General features: G+C 38.0%; 1 protein-coding gene across 1 annotated transcript in view; it reads left to right on the top strand.

Annotated features, from left to right (window-relative positions):
• Positions 1 to 21,535, top strand: part of LOC149254266 (mitogen-activated protein kinase 9-like) — a 56,205-nt gene extending 34,670 nt beyond the window's left edge. Inside the window, exons 9-11 of the mRNA XM_089460105.1 lie at positions 20,527 to 20,628; positions 20,709 to 20,830; positions 21,023 to 21,535. Coding sequence (XP_089316231.1) covers positions 20,527 to 20,628; positions 20,709 to 20,830; positions 21,023 to 21,297 — 499 coding nt within the window. The 3' untranslated portion in view covers positions 21,298 to 21,535. The remainder of the gene's footprint in view (positions 1 to 20,526; positions 20,629 to 20,708; positions 20,831 to 21,022) is intronic.
• The last annotated feature ends 3,556 nt before the right edge of the window (positions 21,536 to 25,091 follow it).

Here is a 25,091-nt window from a genome sequence, read left to right as displayed (position 1 = left end):
CCCTTCAATGAATTCAGGATATTGTGGGTGCTGAGAGCCCTTTAGATGTTGTCATTCGAGTCTCGACACACAAACATGGATATGTTGGTGAGATAGTCTTTTTGCTAGTTTTTTACATTAGTGTACCCCAATGTCCTTAGCTTCATTCCAGGTCTCATGAATATATTCTATCAAAATTGGGGACAAGGGGACAAGTGCACATTTCCAACTTCCTTTCTACTACTAGCTAGGTTCTATTTTGGGGTGACTTGTATATCAAGTAACTCTCTATTTAGACTTGGGAAGTGTAGCCATAAAGAGAGATGGGTCTTGTTTACTTCATATCACATGCGTTCATCACAAGGGGAGGGCTTTACTTGTGCTCTTTTCAGGAGAGAATGATGTTCTATTTGAGTTTTTCTCATATTTAGAAGAAGGATGTCTTGTTTGTGCTGGTTTGGATGAAGTAGCTTGTTCTATTCTTATTGGTTGATCCTTGTCTAGGATGAAGGTATCCTACTTGGTCCATTTTTGCCCTTGCATGATCTATCAATGGGGCTAAACAAGGAACACCCACTTCTTGGTGGAAGACTTGTTTATTTCCAGTGATGTTCTAGATTTGGCTCTCCTTCAATTCTTGGTCTTATACTATTCAGAGATCCCTCGTTCTAGGAAATCTTCCACGTTTTATTTCCTTTCACCTCCCTGCTACCATTCTATTTGACCTTAAAATCTTGTGATTAAGAGCAAACACTTGTGCTCATGTATTGGTTGGAGGACTTCACATTCAATACTATGATTGTAATTCACTGGATGTGGAAAAGTTGAGGATTCTTGGCTTCCCCAATATCCTTGAGAGTGTTGATGTGTTCCTTTGTACTTTTCACAATTCTTGGCAATGAATATTATGTCAGATTCTTTTTGATGACGTATTTTGTGTTCAAGTGGAGAATTTTGTTTGTCCTTGTAGTATTCTGGCAATTATTCATTCATAGTTCCACTACAAGGACAAAGCATTGGTCAATCTAAAATTTCATTGATTTCAGGCGCTAAACTAAGGCAAATCAACAAATATCTTCCAAAAACAAGCTAGAATAGTTGAATTGCAAAGTAATATTTGGATGCAACTGTAAGAGGTTGTTTATACTATATAGGCATTTTCTTGGCTCTTTGGGCTAGTTAATCTCGCTGATCTGCAACTTTTTGTTGCAGAAAATGTAGCATTTGTTGATTTGCACTCATTGAATGATCATTCTTAGTCAAAAACTTGCATTATTTGTGTGTCTTCCCAGTAAAATCAGTAAGTTTGGCTTGCTGATCTGTTCTTTCTAATATATATTTAGTAATAAACTATAGACTTTTTTTTTTCTTTTCTTAATTTGCATTCACCCTGGTATCATGCATAATCAAATATTGAGTTCATAATAAAAATCAATGTGATTAGCTTGAATATCTTCATTATTTTATGCAGAAATAGAAGGAGCATATAATAAAATTTCATAGGTTTGAGTTTGTACTTGCATACATCATTGAAAGTTCACATGTTTTTAGAGTTTTCCTTTTGTGGTGCATTTGTTTGCTAATTTGTACTGTTCTAGAGTGGAACAGCAGAAGATGTTACCTATTAATGAGCATACTTGGTGTTTTTATCATTTAGAATAATTGATTAGGCTTATTTGCTTGCTCCCCCTAACTTGTACTCATTGATTTCTGATTTAATTAGTTTAGGACAACGACATACTTTGTAGATTTGAGGTCAATCTAACTCTCTAGGAACCATATTGCAAACTTTAGATCACTTAGGGAATCCACCTGTGGTTGGAAAAGCACCAACCTAAAGAGAGAAATGATTAGAGTGAGGTGAGACTAGTTCTATTCTTAGGAATGTTCAAGACTCTGTCTAGTTTTGAAAGAAGGAATTTTCGGGTGCTAATAGGTTGTATGACACTGTTAGCTTCCTTTAAATTCTTGCTTCCCTACAATAAGCATCAAAATATTTTAAGGCGTACTCCTCCATTATCTAATTGAAGCACCTTGATCCTCTTTCTTGTTTGATTTTCAAACAAGACTGGATTTTTTGAATTTACTGAGCACTTCATTTTTAGATCTTATAAAATAAATCTATGTTTTCTAGGAGGGATCTTCAATGAAGGAAACACTGTAAAGATTACCATTCAAAGAAAATACATGCTACAAACCAAAGTCTATTAACTTGAGGAATATATAGGGTCACAAACACCAAAGTGTGTTAACTTGAGTGAGAATCTCTCTTGACCTCCATCTGGTAGAAGGAAAAGCAGTGTTGGAGTGTACACCTTTGCACAGATTGATCTGCTGCATCTTTAAATCCGACAATTCTTGCATCATATTTTTCTAGTGGGGAAAAGTTCTGTAGTATAAGTGACCAAAGTGTTTGTGCAAACTCTCACACAACTTGCTGCTATCATGCATCAAAGCTCCATGCGTTTCCAACTCAACGCGAAGTGTATAAAGGCTTCCTTCTTGGACTCTTTTGAACAAAAATGAGTAGGTTCTTGGTCAAAACCTCTTATGATGCACTTTGTTGGACACCTAATCCTAATGGGTTAGTGTGGAAGTCGAATGGACAAAAGCAGTCCAAGAGACCTTGGGATCTGAAACCCAAGAGTCACATATTTGTACTATAAATGTATATCTGATGTTAATAAAAAATGTACTCACTGATTTATCTTTCCTAGTCTTTGCTGTCCATGTGTTTTTAACATGGTATCAGAGCAGGCGAATTCTGGCCCTGCTCATATTTGAGCCACTTGTTTTGTGGTCTCTATGTATATGTCATTTGTGCAGACCTTCCAGTTCTGCGCATTACCTATAAAGCTCCATTAATTCATTGTTTGCCAGAAATCTGTTGACTCTGGCTATTTTAAGCCTCTCTGTCTGACCCTTGAAATCATACCTGCGCTCTCTCTCTTCTGCGTTACTTGCGCCCTCTGTCCTTTAAATTATGCCTGCGCTCTTTACTGTTTATAAACGTTTTGAAAAGCGCTGTCCTGACAATTTAAATTCCTAACTGTGCATTGTTGAGTTTGTGAAAGTCGTTACTCTTGCATTAATGATTGAATTTGGTGGGCCTGCTATATAATCCTGGTGCATTGAGCGTTTGTAACGCCCCTTACCTGCTCAGAGCTATTCGTTACATTCCGACCTGACCCTCCACAGTCGCTGCTCACCTCTGCCATATGCTACCATTGTCCTCATTTATTGCTGTCGCACTCCCCTCAGCGGATTTTGTTCCACCGTTCTTGCTCACGCAACTCTGCAACTCAGGAAACCGCCGAGACTACTCTAGCATAACGCCTTTGCATTTCTCCAGACCTGTCAAGCCAGCATCTTGTCTTCTATAGTTGTCAAAAACTTCTCTAGCCGCTCTAATTTGCAGACTACGGGCTCGTTCACCTGTTTTTCATTTGGTGAACCCGACGTGAAATCTCATCAAAAGCACGGTGTCGCTTGACCTTCTTCATGATTTCTGGTATTTAGTTTTAATGGAAAGCACCACAAACATGAGTCTGTAGACCCGCTAGTCTGGACATGAGAGTGAAATCACTCTTTCACCGATGAGCTTCAATGGAGAACAAGGTTTTCGAAAATAATGAGGTATTCATGTGCTATCAGTTGATTTTAAAAGCTTATTGGGTATTTTCAATATCATTTTTTCAGATTGAGGATGTACATGAAATTCTGGGCATGAGAAATTGAGCTACAGGACCAAACTGAGGCTGAGTTTAAATCTGGAAGTTATCATTCCCATTGTGGTCATAGATTGTAATGTCGCCGTGAATTACGAATTAATGACGGTTGTTACGATTTTTAATCCATGTTTTGCTCCCTAAGTTGGTTGGATGTGCTTTCTCTGCTTCACACATTGAAAGATATGGCGAGATTAACGTGAACATGCAGGTGGTGGAACACAGGATTTGGTGGCAGTTGAAATGGTGCATATATCCAGAATGATACCTGTGTCATCACACATCAAACAGCATTGAAACCACTACGGAGTGGTATTACTCTGATGTAGAAAACAAATCGCTGAGTTGTCAAACTGCCTTAAAAAAATGGGTTGTTATTTCCTTGTGGCGTCAATATTCCCGCCTATACTGCCGTGGTGAAAGGCGTTGTATGAAACATATATGGAGTCAATAAACGTGGGTGACGACGTGTTAAAAACTTGCGACGTGGAGGATCCTAATGAGCATACAAAAGGGTGGCTCGAAATTCTTCTTAGAAGAGGCAGCTTGAGCATCTAGTCAAAGCGCTGAGTTCCATTCACTGCTGGAAAGGCTATCCTCACTTATTGGACTGCATACAGTTGGTTAGGCTGAGCGTATTATTTGTGGGGGACTCATTCTCTGTCAAACCATGGTCGTATTCTCCTCTCTGCTGATCGTAATGCTGCACACCTCTGTTATTGTGTGTAGATGCCAAGAAAATTGAGTTTTGGGGCCGTGAATGTTATTTGGACTAAGGATAAGTCTGTTGTTTATGACTGGACGTAGCTAGGACTTTATTAATACAAAGAAGAGACTTTTATGAGTGGGGACCACAAACTGTCAATTATGGCGAGCATTCTCCAAACTCCCGCACTTGACATACATTGAAGCGAGCGCAGTACCAACATAAACATTCGACTCCAAACCCCTTGCAATGATTTCTTGATAAATGTCCCTGCCCGCTTGCAAATCTGAAAAGCTGCTGCATGCATTAATTAAAGAAATAATTACCAACCTGTCTGGCTCTATGCCTACGCGTTGCATTTGAGAACACATTCTGAGTGCTTCGCGGCAGAGTCCATGCTCTACATAGTCTCTAATCAAGTTGTTCCATGATAAGACATCGTGCTGGTTGTGTTCGTGTGTATTGCTTTGCGTGGATAGATTTCGGTTTCCATATGCAGTGGCACCTGCTGAATCGCATTCTCTTTTCTTTTTCACTTTATTCCCTTGCCGGTGTTTCACTGTTGCTGCTGCAACAACGGTGAAGGCAGGAGTCTCATTGATAGCTGCATTTTCAGATCACTGATCCAGCTGTCCAAACAATATAAATCGCATTGACATATGTATTGAATGTTTGCTTGAGTTGTATAAGTCATTTACGTTAGGCGGCTTCCCTGTAGGCTGGTCGGTTTTCACTTTCGGGCAGAGTGTTAGGATATTCCGACACATAGGATATAGTTAAGTTCAACTTGGTCTAGTATAGAGTTAGGTTAGAGTTAGGTAAAGTGTGTTTCTTTACCGTTGTACATTTTGTAACTTACAATCCGACGGTCACGATATGTAGTGATCCGACGGTTCACTCTCACCTCGGTATTACCGACACTTGATCCGTGGCTTGACACCCGATTGGTCCATGAGTTCTATTTAAAGCGCATGGAGGGTCATTGTTCGGGAAATCCGTGCATGAGAGAAGCTTATGTAAATTTTCATTCTTTGATTAATAAATTGTCTGTACCCACGTTGGGACAGGCCGTGGACTGTTTCCCTCCTTGCACTCTGAGGGTTTTAACCACGTCAAAAATACTGGTGTATTGATTTGAGATCTGGTTGTGAGCGGTGTCCTTTTGGTATTCTTTCTGAGGAACTTACCCTGTAAATTCCTACATGGTATCGGAGCTATTTGAGGGCCGCGTCCGTTGGTGATCCAAATCTGAAGCCGGTAGAACTGCATGCGGCTGTCGTTTCCTAGATCTGCTGTTTCTGACTGCTTTCGGGCCGAGAGGACTGCTCTGTTGCGTTCGGAGCATCTGTTCCAGTGAGGAACCCCTTTCGTTTCACGCGAAAAGGTTTCCGGTAGCCCTAGCTGCGTCATTTTTCAGATCGGGAGGTATACAGTGTTTTTTGCAGTTTACTGTTATTTTCTCTCTGCTTATTTCGGTCTCAGTTTATTTAGCCTTTTTTTTAACCGGATCTATACCTTTCATTTCTGCGTATGCTCTTTGCCCTGCGACTCTGTGCGATCTGGGCAAATCAGAAACAGAAAAGAAGGATTTTTCTCATGCGTATGCTCTTTTCCTGCACCTTAGTGTGATCTCGGAAAATCAGAAACATTGAGAAAAATATTTAGTTTTTCGGCTAAAGCTAACTTTGAGATTTTTTTTAAAATTTCTAGTTTTTTGGCTAAAGCTAACTTCGAGCCGTAAGGTTCGTTTTTCTTTGCATATTCGTGTTGGGTTTTGTGTTTTGTGTTTTGTAGGGAAAAAGAGCTTTCTCAAGGCAAGCACGCAAACCAAGGCCCCCCCCCCCCCCTCTCTCTCTCTCTCTCTCTCTCTCTCTCAAATTTTTTGTATAGATCAATTGGTTCAAAGCTATTTTAAGAGAGTAGAGGTCTTGGGTTCAAGTCTCCATTTTGTGGGGGCGGATTTTTTCATTCCCGCACATTCGCGCACTTTGCCGGCAACGTCAACATTTTTTTTTTCAAAAAAGCCATAACTTCTTCATCCGGAAGCCTTTTTCAGAGCCGTTTTTTTTAAAACCGCCTATTTTTTCGAGATCTATCCATTGGAACACTTACTTTCAGCATCTTCAGCTTCAGTTTTTTTTTTAAAATGGAAAGTCCATGCCAAGTCATTCTTGACAGCACTAACTACTTCCAATGGGTAGCCTACATGGGAGATTTACTTAGAAGTAAAGGTCTCTACAGAATAGCCACAGACCAAGAGAAGAAACCAAAAGATGAAGACAAGGCGGCAAAATGGGAAAATAGACAAGATCAAGCACGTGGTTTGATAGGGATGTCTGTTTCTCCTGATCTTAGATTCCACATTGCAGAACTTGAGACTCCTCATGAAGCATTAGAAAAACTTGCTAAAGTTTTTGGAATTAAAAATGAAATTAGAGCCCATCAACTTGAAAATGAGCTGCTTACTTTGGATCCTAATAATTTTTCTTGCATTGAAGATTTCTTGTCCAAATTCAAGACCCTTAGATATCTCTTGGAAGGTGTTAAAGTTAAGAAAGAAGATGGTAACCTTATTTATTCCATCCTTACTAAGTTGGGACCAGCCTACTCTGTATTTGTTTCCACTTTCCATTCTACAAGGGAAGCTTTCATTTGTCAATGGACAAGAATACAAGGCCCCTTCCTTTGACTCCTTTTGTGATTCCTTAATAAGAGAACAAGAAAAACTCTTACACCTTGGTCTTCTTAATCTTGGAAACTCTTCCACGAAAGCGTTAGCCGCCCAGCAGCAACCAAATTCAAAGAATCCTAAGAAGTCATATCCTCAAAAGAATGGTCCTAAACCATCTCAGCCTCAAAATGAAAGATCATTTCAGCAAAATGATAAGACCAATAAAAACAAATGGAAGAAGTCTGATAGACATTGTAACTTTTGTAATCGAGATGGCCACTTAGAATCCAAATGCTTTAAGAAGATGGAAGCCTTGGAAGCCGCAATGAAGAAACATAACATCCATGTGGAGCCTACTTCAACTTCAACTTCCGGAATGGCACTTTCTGCATGTCATTATCAATCATCTCAGTCTGGTTATGCATTAAATGTATCTTCTTCTTCTTCTCATTCTCATGAGTGGCTCATTGATTCTGGAGCCTCTTGTCACATGGCCAAAAATCAAGCCATGTTTTCTTCTTTAAATGATTGTAACACCAAAAATATATATATTGGTGATGATAGATCTCTTAATGTTGTAGGGACTGGAACTGTTCATCTAGACAATGGTCAGTTTAATGATGTATTATGTGTTCCAACCTTATCCTGCAACCTTCTATCTGTCTATCAGATAACTCATTCAGGTGAAGGTAAAATTGTTGAATTTTCACCTCATGATGTTGTAATCAAGGATCTAAAAGATCCTAAACAGATTCTAGCTACTGGTCTTGCTGATGATTCCAAAAGGTTGTATAAGTTTCACAACTTTGGGTCATCCAATCTTCCCTCAGTATTTGTTGCTCATAATGATGAAGTGAGCAAACTTTGGCATGAGCGATTTGGTCACTTAAACTATCGCTCCCTTCAGCATCTATGTAAAGAAAATATGGTGACAGGTCTTCCTATGGTATCTTGCAGAGATGGTGTTTGTTCCGGATGTGTACTCGGAAAACATCATCGGGACAGTTTTGACAAACGTGCCTCTTGGCACGCCTCAGCCCCTTTACAGCTTGTGCACAGTGATTTATGTGGTCCTCTCCCTGTTGCTTCATTCTCTGGCTGCAAGTACTTCTTAACTTTCATTGATGATTTCTCCAGACGCACTTGGGTATACTTCTTAAAACTCAAGAGCGAAGTATTTAACACTTTTTTGGCCTTCAAAGCCTTTGTTGAAAAACAATCTGGACATCAAATTCTTAAGCTAAGAACTGATAATGGTGGAGAATATGTTAAAAACACATTCATCAACTTTTGCACCGAAAATGGAATTCAAATGCAACATACTGTTCCATACACTCCACAACAAAATGGTGTAGCTGAAAGGAAAAATCGCACCTTAAAGGAAATGGCTAATTGTATGCTGCAATCTAAAGGACTCAGTCTTAGTTTTTGGGCCGAAGCAATTAATTGTGCAAATTATATAATCAATCGCACTCCTACTAAGGTTCTAGAGAATATCACTCCAGAAGAAGCTTGGAGTTCCATTAAACCAGATGTAAGTCACTTTCGTGTGTTTGGAAGTGAAGCATGGGCCCATATTCCAGATGAAAAGCATAAAGCTTTAGAACCTAAGAGTGAGAAATGTACTTTTGTTGGATATTCTGAAGATGTAAAAGGTTATAGACTTATTCCATTTAAGTCCAAAAATGTTATCATTAGAAGAGATGTAAAATTTGATGAAAATAAATCGGCCTGCGAGCCTAGTCCGGCGGATGTGCCACCTCTTCCTATCTCTTCTACTTTTGAAAACATTTCTTCTTCAGATGATGAAAGCGAGGATGATAATCCTCCCCCACCTTCTCAGGATCCTCAACTTCCAAGATGGGTCCGTGCTACTCGGGATGCAGCAGGTGATCTTGCCGGTGATCCTACAGATCAGCGACGTACACGTTCTCAGTTTGAAAGAGCCTCTTCTTTACTGGCTCAAGCTCCAGTAAATCATGATCCTGACACTTTTGCAGAAGCTTCAGGCCATCCACATTGGGAAGCAGCTATGAATGAAGAATATCATTCATTGATGACAAATGATACATGGGATCTTGTTCCTCTACCAAAGGGACGCAAACTTGTTAGATGTAAATGGGTTTACAGAACCAAGTATGGACCAGATGGGAAAGTTGATAAACATAAAGCTCGTCTCGTTGCTAAGGGCTTTTCACAGGTTGAAGGCATTGACTACACTGAAACCTTCTCCCCTGTTGCCAAAATGAACTCTATCCGCCTTGTTCTTTCCCTTGCTGCCTCTTTAAAATGGGAAGTCCATCAGATGGATGTTAAATCTGCCTTCTTGCATGGGGACTTGCAGGAAGAAATCTATATGGAACAACCCATTGGCTTCATACAAACAGACTCCAGCCTTGTTTGTCGACTTAAGAAATCCCTTTATGGCCTCAAGCAAGCTCCTCGGGCTTGGTATGCCAAAATGGATAGCTTTCTTTTAGAATCTGGCTTTTCTAGGTGTCATTCTGACAATACTGTCTACACCAAGAAAGTGGGCAACTCTCTTATCATCCTTGTTCTTTATGTTGATGATCTTATTCTTACTGGTAGTGATCCCAACCTTATAAACCATGTGAAGTCAAGCCTTAAAAAGAAATTTGAAATGACAGACTTAGGCCACTTACACTATTTTCTCGGTCTTCAAGTCTTGCAATCCCAAGAGGGTATTTTTCTTTCCCAGTCCAAGTATGCTTGTGATATTCTTCGTCATTTTCACATGGAAGACTGTAAGCCAGCCCCTTCTCCCTTTCAGTCTGGAGTCAAACTTTCAGTCTCTTGTACTTCTCCTGAAGTTGATGCTACCTTATACCGTCAACTTGTCGGAAAACTCTTGTATTTAACCCATACTCGTCCTGATCTTTCCTTTGCTGTTGGCCTTGTTGCTCGTTTTATGCAAAACCCCCGTGAAAGTCATTGGAAAGCAGCTAAAAGAATACTTCGTTATGTTCGAGGTACAGTACAGTTTGGGATTCATTACAGTGCCAAAGCAGCTCCTCTGTTAGTTGGTTTCACTGATTCTGATTGGGCTGGTGACCCTGATGATCGGAAGTCTACTGCCGGTTATGTCTTCACTCTTGGTTCAGGACCTATTACATGGGCTTGTAAGAAACAGGCTGCAATTTCTCTTTCGTCAGCAGAAGCAGAGTATCGTGGTGCCGTGGAAGCTAGTAAGGAAGCCTTGTGGCTTCGTCAGATCCTATCAGAGTTTGGCTTTGAGCAGCAGCATCCAACCACACTTTGGTGTGATAATCAAAGTGCCATTCAGCTATGCAAAGATCCAGTCCAGCATCAGCGCAGCAAACACATTGAACTACACATGCACTTCATCAGAAAGCTCATTCATGACCATGTTCTTGAAGTGCAATATTGTCCCACAGATGATCAGGTTGCAGACATCTTCACAAAGGCTCTCACAGAGGCGAAGTTCACTAAACTTCGATATATGCTTGGAGTTCAGGAAGTTGTCACTAAGGGGGGATAGGCTCTAGTGCCTCCTTCCTTCTCCTATTGTGTCATATTTGTAAAATCCTTCAATCCTATCCCAAGTTGTTCTTAAGGGGGGATGTTAGGATATTCCGACACATAGGATATAGTTAAGTTCAACTTGGTCTAGTATAGAGTTAGGTTAGAGTTAGGTAAAGTGTGTTTCTTTACCGTTGTACATTTTGTAACTTACAATCCGACGGTCACGATATGTAGTGATCCGACGGTTCACTCTCACCTCGGTATTACCGACACTTGATCCGTGGCTTGACACCCGATTGGTCCATGAGTTCTATTTAAAGCGCATGGAGGGTCATTGTTCGGGAAATCCGTGCATGAGAGAAGCTTATGTAAATTTTCATTCTTTGATTAATAAATTGTCTGTACCCACGTTGGGACAGGCCGTGGACTGTTTCCCTCCTTGCACTCTGAGGGTTTTAACCACGTCAAAAATACTGGTGTATTGATTTGAGATCTGGTTGTGAGCGGTGTCCTTTTGGTATTCTTTCTGAGGAATGGACAATGACCCATAAGGCTCTGAAAGCATCGTAATAACGTCAACCATTGACAATGACCCATAAGGCTCTGAAAGCATCGTAATAACGTCAACCATTGATGGGCGAAGATTTACATCGGTTTGTGTACAGAAAACCAACATGAATGCATCTAGTGGCTTCCTCCATATCGCATGATTGAATTAATGTTGGATTGAGGACAGATTGGTGAAGGTTTTGTGGCTATAATAATCTTGTGTATTGATGCCATGAAAAGGCATGGGTTTCTCAAGAACAGAAATGCCACATATATATTGATGATGTCTAGTTACATATATATATATTGATGATGTCTAGTTACAGTAATTAAGAAATAATCAGGTTGTATTGGTACAACAAGTTTTCAAGGTTTCACAGTTGCATTTCCTTGTCACTTTGTTCTTGTAGCAGTACACTATAACTCTGTCACTGGAACAATCACTTCACCTTTGATACAGTGTTTTAGCATTCAAGTGCAGTGATATCAAATACTCATATATTGTACTGATCATTTCAGTGATATCATCATAGCATCAAATTTAAGGTCTTCAACAGTAACGTAGCTTCATCATCTTATTTTTTATATGGATTGTAATTGGTGCTTGTTGGTCGCACACTGATCATTTGTTGCACGGGATATTGCTAGTGGGTGTTACCTTTTTGCATTGAGTAGTAGTTGTGATCAGTGTTTGAGGTGTAATTCTGACATTAAAGAAAAAATGGCCAGAATCAGTGAAGTATTAGAGTTCCTCAAAACTCTTATACAATCTACTGTTGATGACACATTACAAATCAGCAAAAGATCTCTCTCAGAAATTCAGACATGCTTATATAATGCACAGGAAAAGATTGATTTTTTACAGATTGAATCACAGCTACAGCAAGAAGAGCTACATCAAAATAGACACCATTCTGAACCTGTTTTTGTTCAGAACATTGATACAACCACCCATCAGCAGCAAGTCATTAATGTTACTGTTCATTCCAATAAAGCAGCAGTTGTAAATGCAGATGCAGAAACTCAGTCTGCACTTCCCAAGCCCATCATCAGACCTTGGGAACAACTTGTCCACAACAAGCACAGAACTGGTCTTGGATATGACAAGGACTTGTCCTTTCATATTCCAGACTATGCCAAGCCCATTCAGTTTCAGAGTGCTGGATTCATTCATGACAGTTCAGCTTCAACTGTTCCAGACTCTGCCCCTCTTCCACAGCAACAACAACAACAACAGATTGTGAAATGCCAACACTGTGATCGAGTTGGCCATTTGAAAGATCACTGTTTTGATCTTCATCCATGTAAGCACTGTCATAAAACCAGCCATTCTTCACAAAGATGCTTCAAAAACAAACGTCCTGCAAGAACAAAGATTCATCTTTGATGGATCGCTTCTTGGCAATGGGCATCAACAGCCAAGAAGATATTCCAAACACATGTCAGAACTTGTTCCAGAATATTGAACAGTCTTGCAGTTGAGTTTTCTCCATCTTCTCACCTTGTATCTGACAGGGGGGGAAACGATGGTCATCTACAAGCTTCAAAGTCACATCAAGCGAGCCTGAGCCACAACCTGCCACACCAGTTTCAGAGTTGTAGCCAGAGACAAAGATGCCCCTGAACATGCCTTCAGTTGGCAATCTAGAACACTTCCTCTAGCAGAAGACTCCAACTTCTTGCCAGTTTTGGAAGAGTTCCAGGAATTACAGAGTTGTTGGTCATCCTTAAACCATCACAGATTAAGAACACTTCCTCTAGCAGAAGACTCCAGCTTCTTGCCAGTTTTGGAAGAGTTCCAGGAATTGCATTAAGCATTCCAGAGTTGTTGGTCATCCTTAAACCATCACAGATTGAGAACACTTCCTCTAGCAGAAAACTTCAGTTTCTTGCCAGTTTTGGAAGAGTTCCGGGAACTACACTAAGTGTTCCAGTGTTGGTGGTCATCCTTAAACCACCGCCCTTTATACCAACATTTCATAGAGCACATTCAGCCTAGTGCTGCCATGTATTTTTTGCACATTTTGTATTACAACTCTTTTCTTGGACTCATACATAACCCTTCGGATTAAGGGGGGGAATGTTGGACACCTAATCCTAATGGGTTAGTGTGGAAGTCGAATGGACAAAAGCAGTCCAAGAGACCTTGGGATCTGAAACCCAAGAGTCACATATTTGTACTATAAATGTATATCTGATGTTAATAAAAAATGTACTCACTGATTTATCTTTCCTAGTCTTTGCTGTCCATGTGTGTTTAACACACTTTTTATCATCAAATTCGACTTCACATCTCAGGTTTGCACTCACTAAGAGGCACAAGAGATTCCCAGTAAATTGGGCACAAAAAGAACATCTTGCAACTCAAAAATATCGCTAGGAAGCATCTTGAAGGATATGGTGCTGGTTCCAATCATTGGGTACGTAGCATCATCACTCAACTCCACTTGGACAGCTAATCATTTTTTTTGAAGCTTGCTGAATGCTTTCTTGTTAAATGACATTTGTCAAGACACTCCACTGTCCACACATACCAATGACACCAGAAGCGATATTGGTAGAAAAATTTAAAACCATAGAAAAGGTGGTTGCAAGCTTGGATGCTAACTTATTCCACCCTAGAGGTATTTGCACTCCTTGTAAACTGCTTATGTTGCTGCTTGTCCTTCCCTGTTCTTTTGCTCGAGCATTGATTAATGTAGTGTGCATTCTTTTAAACTTGTAACAAGTTACATGATTCTGATTCCTTCCATGGGAGTCAAAAGAGGATGTCTCCTCCAATGTTGCACTAATCGTTATCGGGATGTTATCAGCGCAGGGAAAAAATCGGAAAAATTCGTAAAAATCAGGAAAAAATCGGTAAAAATCGGGAAAAAATCATAACATACAAAAATATTCATTTTTTGGCAATTTTTTTAAGATCTCAAGCATCTACAACATAAAATAAATACATTGACACATAAATATGATAAAAGAACTAATATATAAGATGTTTAATATCATTTCTAGTGCCACATCACACATAACAGTGAATCATGTCCTGAATAGTAAGTCCTGACTCATGACTCCCAACTCAGCCTCAAAATATCAACAAAAATTATAATAATGTATCTCATATCATGAGTCATAATGTCATTTATAATGAAATGAACCAAATAACTAAAGTCTAATACTACTGATTTCCTTTGCCCCTCTAGATGTAGATGTCGGTGGAATTGGCAGTAGACTCTGTTGTGCTCTAGAAGCTGAAGAACTAGGAGCTACAAGAGGTAGACCACGTCCTCTACTGGTGACAAGGGTAGCTTGGGTCACCTCCTCCTCCTCATAATATATATATATATATATATATTTTATTTTTCCGCGATTTTTTCTAAAAATCGGCTAAAAAAAACTCGATTTTATCGCCCAATTTTATCTTTTTTTTTTTTTGAAAAAGTCGCGATAAAATGATTTTATGGCGATTAGTGCAACATTGGTCTCCCCCTCCTTGGCCTATACATGTATCCTCTTTTTTTAACCTCTTTAGTTTAAAACTCTTTCTTGCCTTGTTTCTTCTTGGACAAAGAATCCCAAATCTTCTCATAAATTGGGATTTTTTCTCAAGTACAAACACCTCGGACAATGACTTGCCAAACATGAGAAAAAACCCTTTAGTGCTATGGGCACTGATACCTCATCTTCTATCTTCATACCATTGGCAAAGAATTTATTTCTAAGCGTAGTGATCTTTATGAGGTAACTTGTTACAATGTATGAATTGCTCATGTTTTTGGGAAAGCTTGTTCTTCAAAAGCATCTTGGTGGAAACACTCATGGAGTTGAAAAGAATCCTCCTAGCCTTAACAAACTCCTTGTACTTATTCTTTGAGGATTGGTAAGAGTAGTTCTTGTGCAATGGACTATGCTCTTAGATCAATCTCTTTCATTAACATTTGTGACCTCCACTTCAGGAGTGAAATTATATTTCCTATTTAATCAGTCAGATTCCTTGAGGCTTGGCATGTTGAAGTTTGCCATTCTTTTAGTTGCTAGGATGAGAACATAAACAAAACAGTGCAACCAAAATAAATCAACAAACTTTCACATTTTAATATGCTCCTCACAGGCACACAAAACAATTTAAGCTCTCACAGGGCTTTGTGCCTTTCTCAGGCTTCACTCTAATCATTGAAACTTGTGAAGCTTCACACCTCCTAAAATCCTCCATAGAATCTAGTTCCCTCATAGCGGGTTGTCTTCTCCCTTCATTGGACAAAAGATTCAATGAAACAACTCTATATCTTGTTGAATTTCTTTGAGGTGACAATGGTGCCCTTAGCCTAAAGGGAGTAGTGAAACAAGTAAGCAACACCATGTGAACCGCGAACACTGCTGAACTCTAGATATCTTGCCTATTTACTGATAAACAATGATACCTTAGCTAGTCTATAGTGGTCCTAGTTGGGCTCATGTGGGTCTCCATAGAAAATAGAAAATTCAATGGCTGATTTGAACCTTCTGTTCAGTGTTGAGCCCTATGAAGAACAAAAGATTCCATTACATTTCCAACAACCAATGGATACCCCACACCCACTTTGATGGGGCTGTTATTTGGACGGTCTTGATTAGGTGATGGGGTGAACTCTTTGATAATTGCCCTAAGGTCTCTAATAACAACCTATTTGTTCTAAGCTGTAGAAACCTGTTCTTGAGCTTGTTTGAGCTTTAGCAATTTGGGCTCTTGTAAGGTCAACATCAAGAAAAGTCTTGTAAGAGAGGGATAAGAGCTTTTGCTTACCCCAAAGGGCTTACAGTTGAAAAGTGAAAAGTCAGAATGAAATCATGCACTTTCTAAGGTCTAATCAGGTAATCACAGGGTGTCCCTAAGGAAAGGAAATTTTCTTTACATGGGATACAAAGGGTGAGAAGATGGTGTTTGAAGTCCCCTCCCATTTAGATTTAATTTTTGAGCTCATTTGGTATACTACTCTAAGGGTTTGGCCTGAACATCTTCTTCAGCCTCTGCATGGGGGTTGCCTTGCTCCTACCCGAATCACCTAAACCCAATAATTAAGACATCCTCTTGCGTTTTGGCCTCATGTTTAAGTAGAGCATGTCAAACGGATTTTCTCTTCTTTATGCTTAAGATCTAGGATATCTACATAGAGGGAGTCCTTTGCAGAGTGAAGAATTTCATGTATCTTGGTGTCATTAACCTACTGTTTTACCATTAAATTCACTAACTTAATTTCTGAAGTTTTGTTGGTAAACAAATGGACCACAATTTGTAATTTGGAGTTCAACAATTCAATATGTTCCATTTGCTTGATCAACACCATAATCTTTGTTCTTGAAGTTTTGGTCTCCATTGCTATTACCATCACTCATTCAATCACATTCTGGAGTTTCTAATTTTCCTCATTTATTGGAGGCCTTATATGGTAAATCTTCCATTGCAATGGCAAAGACCTCGAGTTTTGGGTTGAGGGTAGGAATAATAAACCCATTAGTGAGGTTAGGAAATGGTAAAATCACCTGTAGGGGGGTCATAGAAAGGGGCATGCACGTATAGGAGGGTATGGATGTTTGCTGGAGCTAACCAATAAAGTGTGGGGTAAATATATAATACCTGTCCCATAGAGACACTGCTAGAATGATAGGACCGTCTTGGACTCATAGTGGTAGTGAAATACTATATTCGATGGTAGCCAATTAGATTTGGCTCAAGTGGTGGCAATTGGATTCAATTAGAAATGGCGGTTCCTGAATTTTGGGTGATTGAAGAATCATGAATGATGCTTGATCATGGTTGGTGGCTTGGCGTAGAAGACGGCTTGCTCATACATAGATGATGGTAGCTTGATCTAGACGATGAGTTCATGATAGATGTGGTGGCATGTGGGGCACAGTTGATTTCATGGTATGGAGTGTGCTAAAATATGAAATGCTCCATTGATCAGTTTTGTTTTAGTAAATTCTAGACTTTAGAGTTTCTTTCATCCTAAGCAGCCTCTCTATGATGAAACTAATGTGAATGCATTGAAATCCGTCTGTTTTTCACCTGAATTTCCTTCCTTGCAAAGACTAAAGGAGTCCAAATAACTCTTAGGAAACCCCTGATTGTCACCTCACTGTACAGTGTATTCCTTTCTCTCTTTGGGTTCATTATTTATACATTATTTCTTATATACAGATTTCAACTTATTGTCCTTGTGTTGGATGTTTTGTGAGTTATCATCTGTTCATTACATTAGTATAAGAGTCGAGTTTGATTTTGGCCTTTGAGAATACTTTTTATCAGAACTTGTATGATTTGGATTTGGATTTTATGATTATATCAAAGTTTCTTTGATCCATAGGTTTGTAACCATAATTGGCCCTTGGCCAGTTACAATTTAGAAATTCCTATGAAAAAAAGTCTGTTTGCTGTTAATGGAAGAAAACTAGAAATCAGGAAAAATAATTACGAAAGATTATTAGAATACAACATCACGGTAAAAAAAATTTATTATCATAGAAAGAGAAGCATAGTGATATTTGTGAGGAAGCAGAGCCACCACTACAATTATTTGATCTCTCTCTCAATCCTTTGCAGATCAAGGAGTTAAGAGATCGGGCACAATCTTGGCTATCAAATAATTGAATTATGGAACTGCAATTGTTCTTTGTTTTGATTCTGCTAGGGAATCATAGAATTTGCCTTGGACAAAGTATCAACAAAATTGTGCCACCATAGCTTTTGTGGAAAAAGCATGTCACCATCTACTAAATCGGGCCATGTTGTCACTGTACAAGCTAGAGATTTGGGTCGTCATCTCTCCAAGGTAGCCCTGAAGAATCATCGAGGCATACTGGATAGGTTCTGAATGAAGTTGCTTCATAATAGGCTGCCTCAAACTCCCTCCACAAAAATCTTCTCATCATTGCAATGATAGCAGGCCGACGTAGCCATGGATATAACTACCTTAAGGCTTACATCATAGGACATTTGAATCACTGTGTTTCATTTGGATTGTTAGATTTTGGGTGAAAGGACATGTTCAAGTTATCATGACGTGTGAACAAAGCAAAGTCAGTAGATTTTATTAAGAGAGCAAATATATTAAAAAAGTATATATTAAGGAGTATCTCATAGTGGGTTTCTTGTATTTTTGGGTCCACCTATTATTGGAGAAATTTTAAGTTTCAGCGATAATGGGACAGTCTAACAAAAAATGAAAAATGGATGGGGTCATGGGAAAAGATAAAAGATATATTCCGACCAATTTTAAGTTTGACTAAGCCACAAGACCTAGCCACAGTGAATTTTGGAATTTTGAATTCATTTCCCTAGTTTGACATTGAAACAGCTCTATATTATGTATACATTGCTGACAGAATGATTTGGCTGACGTGTTAGACAAACAGGGAAGATATTAGATATGGAATTGGAAAATCTGATGTTTGACACTTTAGTTGTGATTCTTGGGTGTGATAGCATTCTATTGAAGAATTGAAAAAATTGAACAATTAGAAAAGAGACACATGACTGGCTTAATGGGATTTGAAGGATATATTTCCTTTCACTTTCCATCAACGGAAGATGTCATCATTCTCTTTGAAATCGGTAACTTGTTATTTTTATAAATTCTAGATTCAAATATTGAGCCCCTCAGTAGGAAGCAATTCTTGGCGAGTGCAACTCAGGAAAGTGGAAAACTGTGATGAATTCATCAATCATTGCTGATAGTTGTTGTTTAGAAAATGGTAGATTGAGGAGTTTTAAATGGCTATGTCATCTTTCTGTGATGAGCTGTTTCATTGCTAAACCTCTGATCATGGACAAAACACATGGTGTACTTGGAGTTGGAAGTTTGAAAGCCCTATAATAAAATTTAGTCCTACTTTATTGTTTGTAAACATAGAACATTAATATGTATTGAATTTCAACCTAAACAACTATTCTGCTGCAGAAAAAATCACCATGGTAGAGAAGAGCTGCATGTGGTTGAATGGAGAAAAACATGCAATGTAAAAGAGCTGCAGTCCAAGTTGGCTTTGTTTCTCTAGCTAATATTGCCGTTGATTTGCAAAGCAACTAGTCAAGTTATTTGAGTTACAGCCAATGAAAGAAAAGAGCTGACTCAGCTCACATCTATCTAAACTTAGTCCTGTAAAAATGTCTCTTATTTATTTTCTCGATGATTTCATTTTCCTATTTTTTGGACACTGATACTTCCTTTGGTCTCATTTTCCCTTGAAAGTCGGAATTGAATTTCAATCCCAGTCATTTAGATGGGTTATATTCTAGTAGGAAAATATAAACTGTAAAAATCAACACCTGTAAGTTATTCTTTAAAGTGATTTTAGGTTATATAATGTTTCCTATAAAGTGCTGGTAAAGATCAACAACAACACAAATCATCCATTTTGGTAGAGGTTGTTGGTTTTACTTATATAGTACAGGTTACAAATTGATAAAAACATGGTGGCAATAGCTGTTATGAATCAATTCACTAGAAATTCAACCAAAGAAATACTTAATATGCCAAATAAAGATGGGGAAGATGGTTCCTGAGTCATAAGTACAATAATGGTGTGTAGTTGCATATTTTCCTAATAAATAGGTGAATATATCCAGATTGATCCATAAAGTTAAAATATCAAATAATATATACATTTGTGCTTTTTCCCCAAAGAAAACCTTTTGGGGAACCCAACAGTTGCCTCTGCACATTCGTGGATGGCAAACCCATTGGCGTAAACTAGTGTTCCTCACCCAAGGGGATATGAACTGGACACCTGCTGGCACAGAACTATATCTATTTGCATTGTGTGTGAATGACTTTAATATTAATCTTCTATATATATTAGTTTATCACTCATTATTCGTGGGCCCAGTTCCCGGTCCCTACTATATCTTTTACGAGTGATCTCTTATATTGGCTACAGGGTCATAACAATAGCTTTATACTTTTATTAGAAAACTCTTCAATCTCCCATGGATCCCAACTTTTTCTTTTCGGGTGTTCTCTGGTGCCATCATTTTCTCAAAAGAGTTTTGAAGTTCATGCTTGGGGTGCCTTGGAGGACGTCATGATCTGGCAAGTTGTATTTTCCTTATGTGACATTCATTTTGTTTTTCACTTTAGACAGTTTCACACGTCAGATTTGTGGAATTTATTGGAGTTATTTAAGCGGGTTTCTTCTGTGTAGAAAAGGAAGATTCATATTAACTGTTCATGAATTTATATGATCTTTCCGCAAATACCTATCTTTACTGTCAAGGCTTCTGAACACTGACATTACTCTTAGAACATCTTGGTTCTTCATTTTGGAATTCCCAAACTTATCTTTGTAAATGATTATTGATCTCAATATTCTTTTTTATTGATTTTGCTTAATTATTTGGTACCTATTGTATATGACAGTGCTGTAGATATGTTCAAGAGACAATTTGCTCATCTAGAGGAACACTATAGTAAAGGTGAAAACAGCACACCCCTTGGGAGGCAGCATGCCTCTTTACCAAGGTATGCCTCAGATACATCTTTTATTTTTTCTGTTATGTAGCTCAATTTAGTTAGTCTAACAACTTCTGTCATTTTTGTAGAGAGCGTGTCATTGAATTCAGAGAGAATCCTACAAAGCACAGCAAGGATTCTGAAAAACAGCAAGAAAGAATCACTGCGTCTGTAACTAAGGCTACCCTTCAAAGTCCACCAAGAAATCAGGGTGAGGACTGGAGTTTTAACTTTAGTTTTCCTGTCTTGTATATAATGCATCATGTTGCATTATAAAGTGTGATCTTTAAATGAAGGGATTTTATCATTTTTAGCTGAAAGGAAACGATGTTTACATATAATATGCACCTGTCTTTCCTAGTTTGATGAATTGTTGCTGATACATGGGTTCCTGCACAACCAGGAACTGTGATTGATTCTGCAGTTTCACTATCTAATGGTCCAAGTAGAGCAGTTCCAGATCCACGAAACCTAGTGAAGAGTGCTAGCATCAATGCTTCCAAGTGCACAGTTGTTGTCAATTCCTGTCAAAGAAGAAACTCCACAATGAAACCTGGGGATGAGAAAAAGGAGGACTTGGGCAGTGAATCGAGTGCTGTCACATACAATACAGATTCAATGGTTGCTGGTTTGACAAGTAAGATTGCTGCAATGTCCAGTGGAGTGGCACATTCATGAATACTTCATTGTGTTCAAATCATTCAGGGCAGTGGTTACTAACCTCTAACTGATTTGGTTGCAACATATTCTGAAGTGTCCTACCCAAGCATAGACTGAATGGTTGCTGGCCTGGTAAAGAAGGTTACAGCGATACCTAGTGGTTTGCCTTATTTTCATGAATATGTTAATGGTCATCTAATTTCTATATTGTATCGATTGTGACCTGTTTAAAAAATATATTTTACTTTAACTGGCTTCTTTTGTGTAATCAGTAATTAATCTGTCTCAGTCAAGAAACCTAGAATTTATGCATCACCTTGTTGAAAATGAATTTTGATGAGATGCCTACCGCATTATTAACAAAAGCTTTTCCATGTGAAAATGGCTGTAAGAAATTGGGCATGTTGAATGTGATCCAATAATTTTGCAGAGGAACTACAGGGTTCATATTTAAATTTACTCCAGTAAATTTTTATTGCGTTCTATACGGTTGAAGCTGATTTTTGCACCATAAATCAGTTCAGTTGGTAGTGTTCAAGTTGATGAAGATAGTAGATATGATGGAATGAGTTAGGAGTAATGCATCTATAACATCTTTCTAGCCTAAGTAGCCAGATTCAATTCAGTGGACAACTCAGCTAAGCAAAAGGAAAAGTATGTCTCAGATTTGACCAAACTTGCTGAAACCTGGTGAACAAAAATTATACAAAATTCGCCCATAAAAGTTAGATGAGTGTCTGGTGAGTTGCCAAGTATTTGCTGAGCTGGCTTGACTTGTCCTGATTTTGGCACCAAGCCAGGCATGATTCGTGAAACTGGGCAATACCCAGACGGTCCTGTTTCTAGTGATATTGTTCACTAAATTTCCTTGACCTTGGAAATCGTCAAGGTTCTCATTAAAGCAAGAGGCTTACTGCCTTCCTGCCAAGTAGGAAATAAAACATATACATGATGAGCACTGCTGATTGATGGGTCAGCATTTCAAAGCAGCAAGTGTAATTTTAGTAAATTACTATGATAATTGGGAAGGGTAGAACCAGAACAATTGAATGGAAAGTGAAGCATCAGCCAGTATAGAACTTCGACAAACTTGCTTCAGATTTGAATTGAAAATTGAGAGTTGTTGGTAGGAGGCAATCTACCGTATAGGTTGTAAGGAGTCATCTTGTTTTTCTTGAAAAGTAAAGGCCATCAATCCCCAAAAAAATTGCCTTATCGTTTTTTTTATTTTTTTTATTTCTGACATTTGGATGAATGATAAATTCCCATTAGTTATGTTTGTGTAAACCTATGGATAGTAAAGCCATACGCATTTGAGTCTGTGATCTAAAGTTTGACATGAATGCAAATGCTCTCTACTGTAGGAAGTCTACTGTCTTTCAAACTGCAAGTTTGAAATTTGATGCCTCCCCATGTTAATCTGAGGTGGCTTATGTTCTCAATAAATGCCCATGCGTTTCTTATCTATGACGTTCCATTGTCAAAACAAATGTCCTTGTCAAGACCAATTAATGTGATGTAATTCTGCAAGGTTATCTGCAGAGCTTAAAGATAAAGATATTGACAATTAGCGCTGTCTTTCCATGCCTTAATTGAGCCATTTAATTTAAGGTGAAGCATGACAACTATCCGTGGAAGGGATTCTATTGATTGTTCCTGTTATTTGCAATGATTCCGATACTAATTAGTTATATTAGTCCTTTACATGACTTAAATTTGCTACCTCATAATAATGTTTCAGGGTTATTTAAAGTTTATGATTTCTTTCTTTCTTTTATTTTCCTTTTTTAGGGGCATTATTTTAGAGATTCAATTTGTGATAATTGTGATGTTATGGTCTTATAGCTTCCCCACGAGACTGGGAGAGCTGTCTATGCAATATTTTAGGAGTTTTGTCATATTGAAACAAAGCACTCAATGATAGATTAATCCATCTTTCAAGTACAAACTCTAATTTGATTGTCCAGAAGGAAAGATGTTGGCATATTCTGGTTGTCTCCTCTGTATCAATGGATGAGATTTTGAACATTGAATTATTTGAATACATGAATTCCTACATTTATCATTGCTTGACTTGTTTACTATTTCACTTTTACCTAATATGATTATAAAATTACTGTGATGCCTTGTTTAGGCCATGTGTCATGCTTAGTGGGAAGTGGAGCATGGCCGTACAAGAAGCTAATGATATCAATGGAATTTTTTTATTCCCTCTTAAATTATTGTATATCACAGCTTGAGTTATTATTGTTTTTTTGGGTAATTTATTTATTTACACAAAGGGGAGTTGGTAATTAGAACGTACTATTGTCGAAATCACTAGAGATTTGCCATTATAATCATTTGGGTCGATATAACAGGCCACAAACTATATCCCCTGCGGTATTAAACATGATTCAAACCAAGGTGGGTGACAATAACACTTTTAGTCCCACTGTATGCCACATCATCAGTTATTACTGTATACAGCATTGTGGAGTATGCAGCTTGTGGATTATTGCATGAAATGGTAGTGCTAGCATGAAATACAGTAGCATGTAAATGTGCATGGTGTTGCACAAGGAAACAAATTCCTAGAGGCAAATAGGAGTTTAGAACGAAGTGCACTGTCAGTGGGAGGATGTTGCTCAAGTGAGGATGTTGCAGAAGTTGCTTTGTTGCTGTGCATGCGTTCGATCAAGGTACACACAGTATACAGAAGAATGCTTTTTGTTTGAAATTACTATGTTTTTATGACTTGCATACACCTCAACTAGCATATAATTTTCCAAACACGGTTGGCATTCCAAATTCTAAACTCTATTTCTTGTCTATGCTGCCTGGTTTTTTTTTTCAGATTTCCAACATAATAGTTAGTCAATATTTTAATATTCTTCAAAATCAATATTTTAATATTTTTGAAAGTTTTGATATTATTTATCCACATTTTTCATAGTTTTAATGTTATTCGAATTCAAGCTTCTGTGATCCATATCATAATGTATAAGAATTGGATAATTTTTTTTTCAGAAGAAGTCACAGCGAAAATTTTGGTCAATGTTATTCACCCAGAAAGCATTGTTGTACACACTATTCATAAATTATTATATATTATCCTGTGCACTATAAACCTTGGGTTGGATCGCATACACTGCTCCTTTCATCAATTTGATTTTCAAAACGAAGCACAACAGGCATTGCACGTTCGAAACTATATTTATTGCTTTATTACTGAGTATTTTTATCAAAACCAATTTATCATTTTGAGCAGATTCTTATTTAGTTTTTTGATTGGTTTATTATTATGTTTTATATTGGTTATTGTCGAGTGTTTTATTAATTTTATTTATTTTGTTATGGAAGTCTGGTTTGATTTGGTTGGCTTCATTTTGATTTTCAAAACGAAGCACAACAGGCATTTCACGTTCGAAACTATATTTATTGCTTTATTACTGAGTATTTTGATCAAAACCAGTTTATCATTTTGTTCAGATTCTTATATAGTTTTTTTATTGGTTTATTATTATGTTTTATGTTGGTTATTGTCAAGTGTTTTATCAGTGGTATTATTAATTTTTATTTATTTATTTATTTTGTCATGGAAGTTTAGTTTGATTTGGTTGGTTTTTACATAGCTGATTTTCTGGGACATAAATTATGTAGAGTTTTGGAAATTTCTTTCTTTTGTCAAATAAGAATTTAAGATTGGTATGCATTGATGATGGTTAGAGATCCAAAACTAAAAAAATCCATTGAAATAATTAATGATTTAGTGATCTGAAAATGGGGCACTTAGTTTTCTTGTCTAACTTACAAGAATTGCTCCAATTTCC

This window comes from Pinus tabuliformis, chromosome 7 (genome assembly GCF_031772625.1).
Source record: "Pinus tabuliformis cultivar Carrire ecotype Pingquan chromosome 7, CPIR1, whole genome shotgun sequence".
Taxonomy (NCBI): Eukaryota; Viridiplantae; Streptophyta; class Pinopsida; order Pinales; family Pinaceae; genus Pinus; species Pinus tabuliformis.
This window is presented reverse-complemented; position numbering and strand designations above follow the sequence as displayed.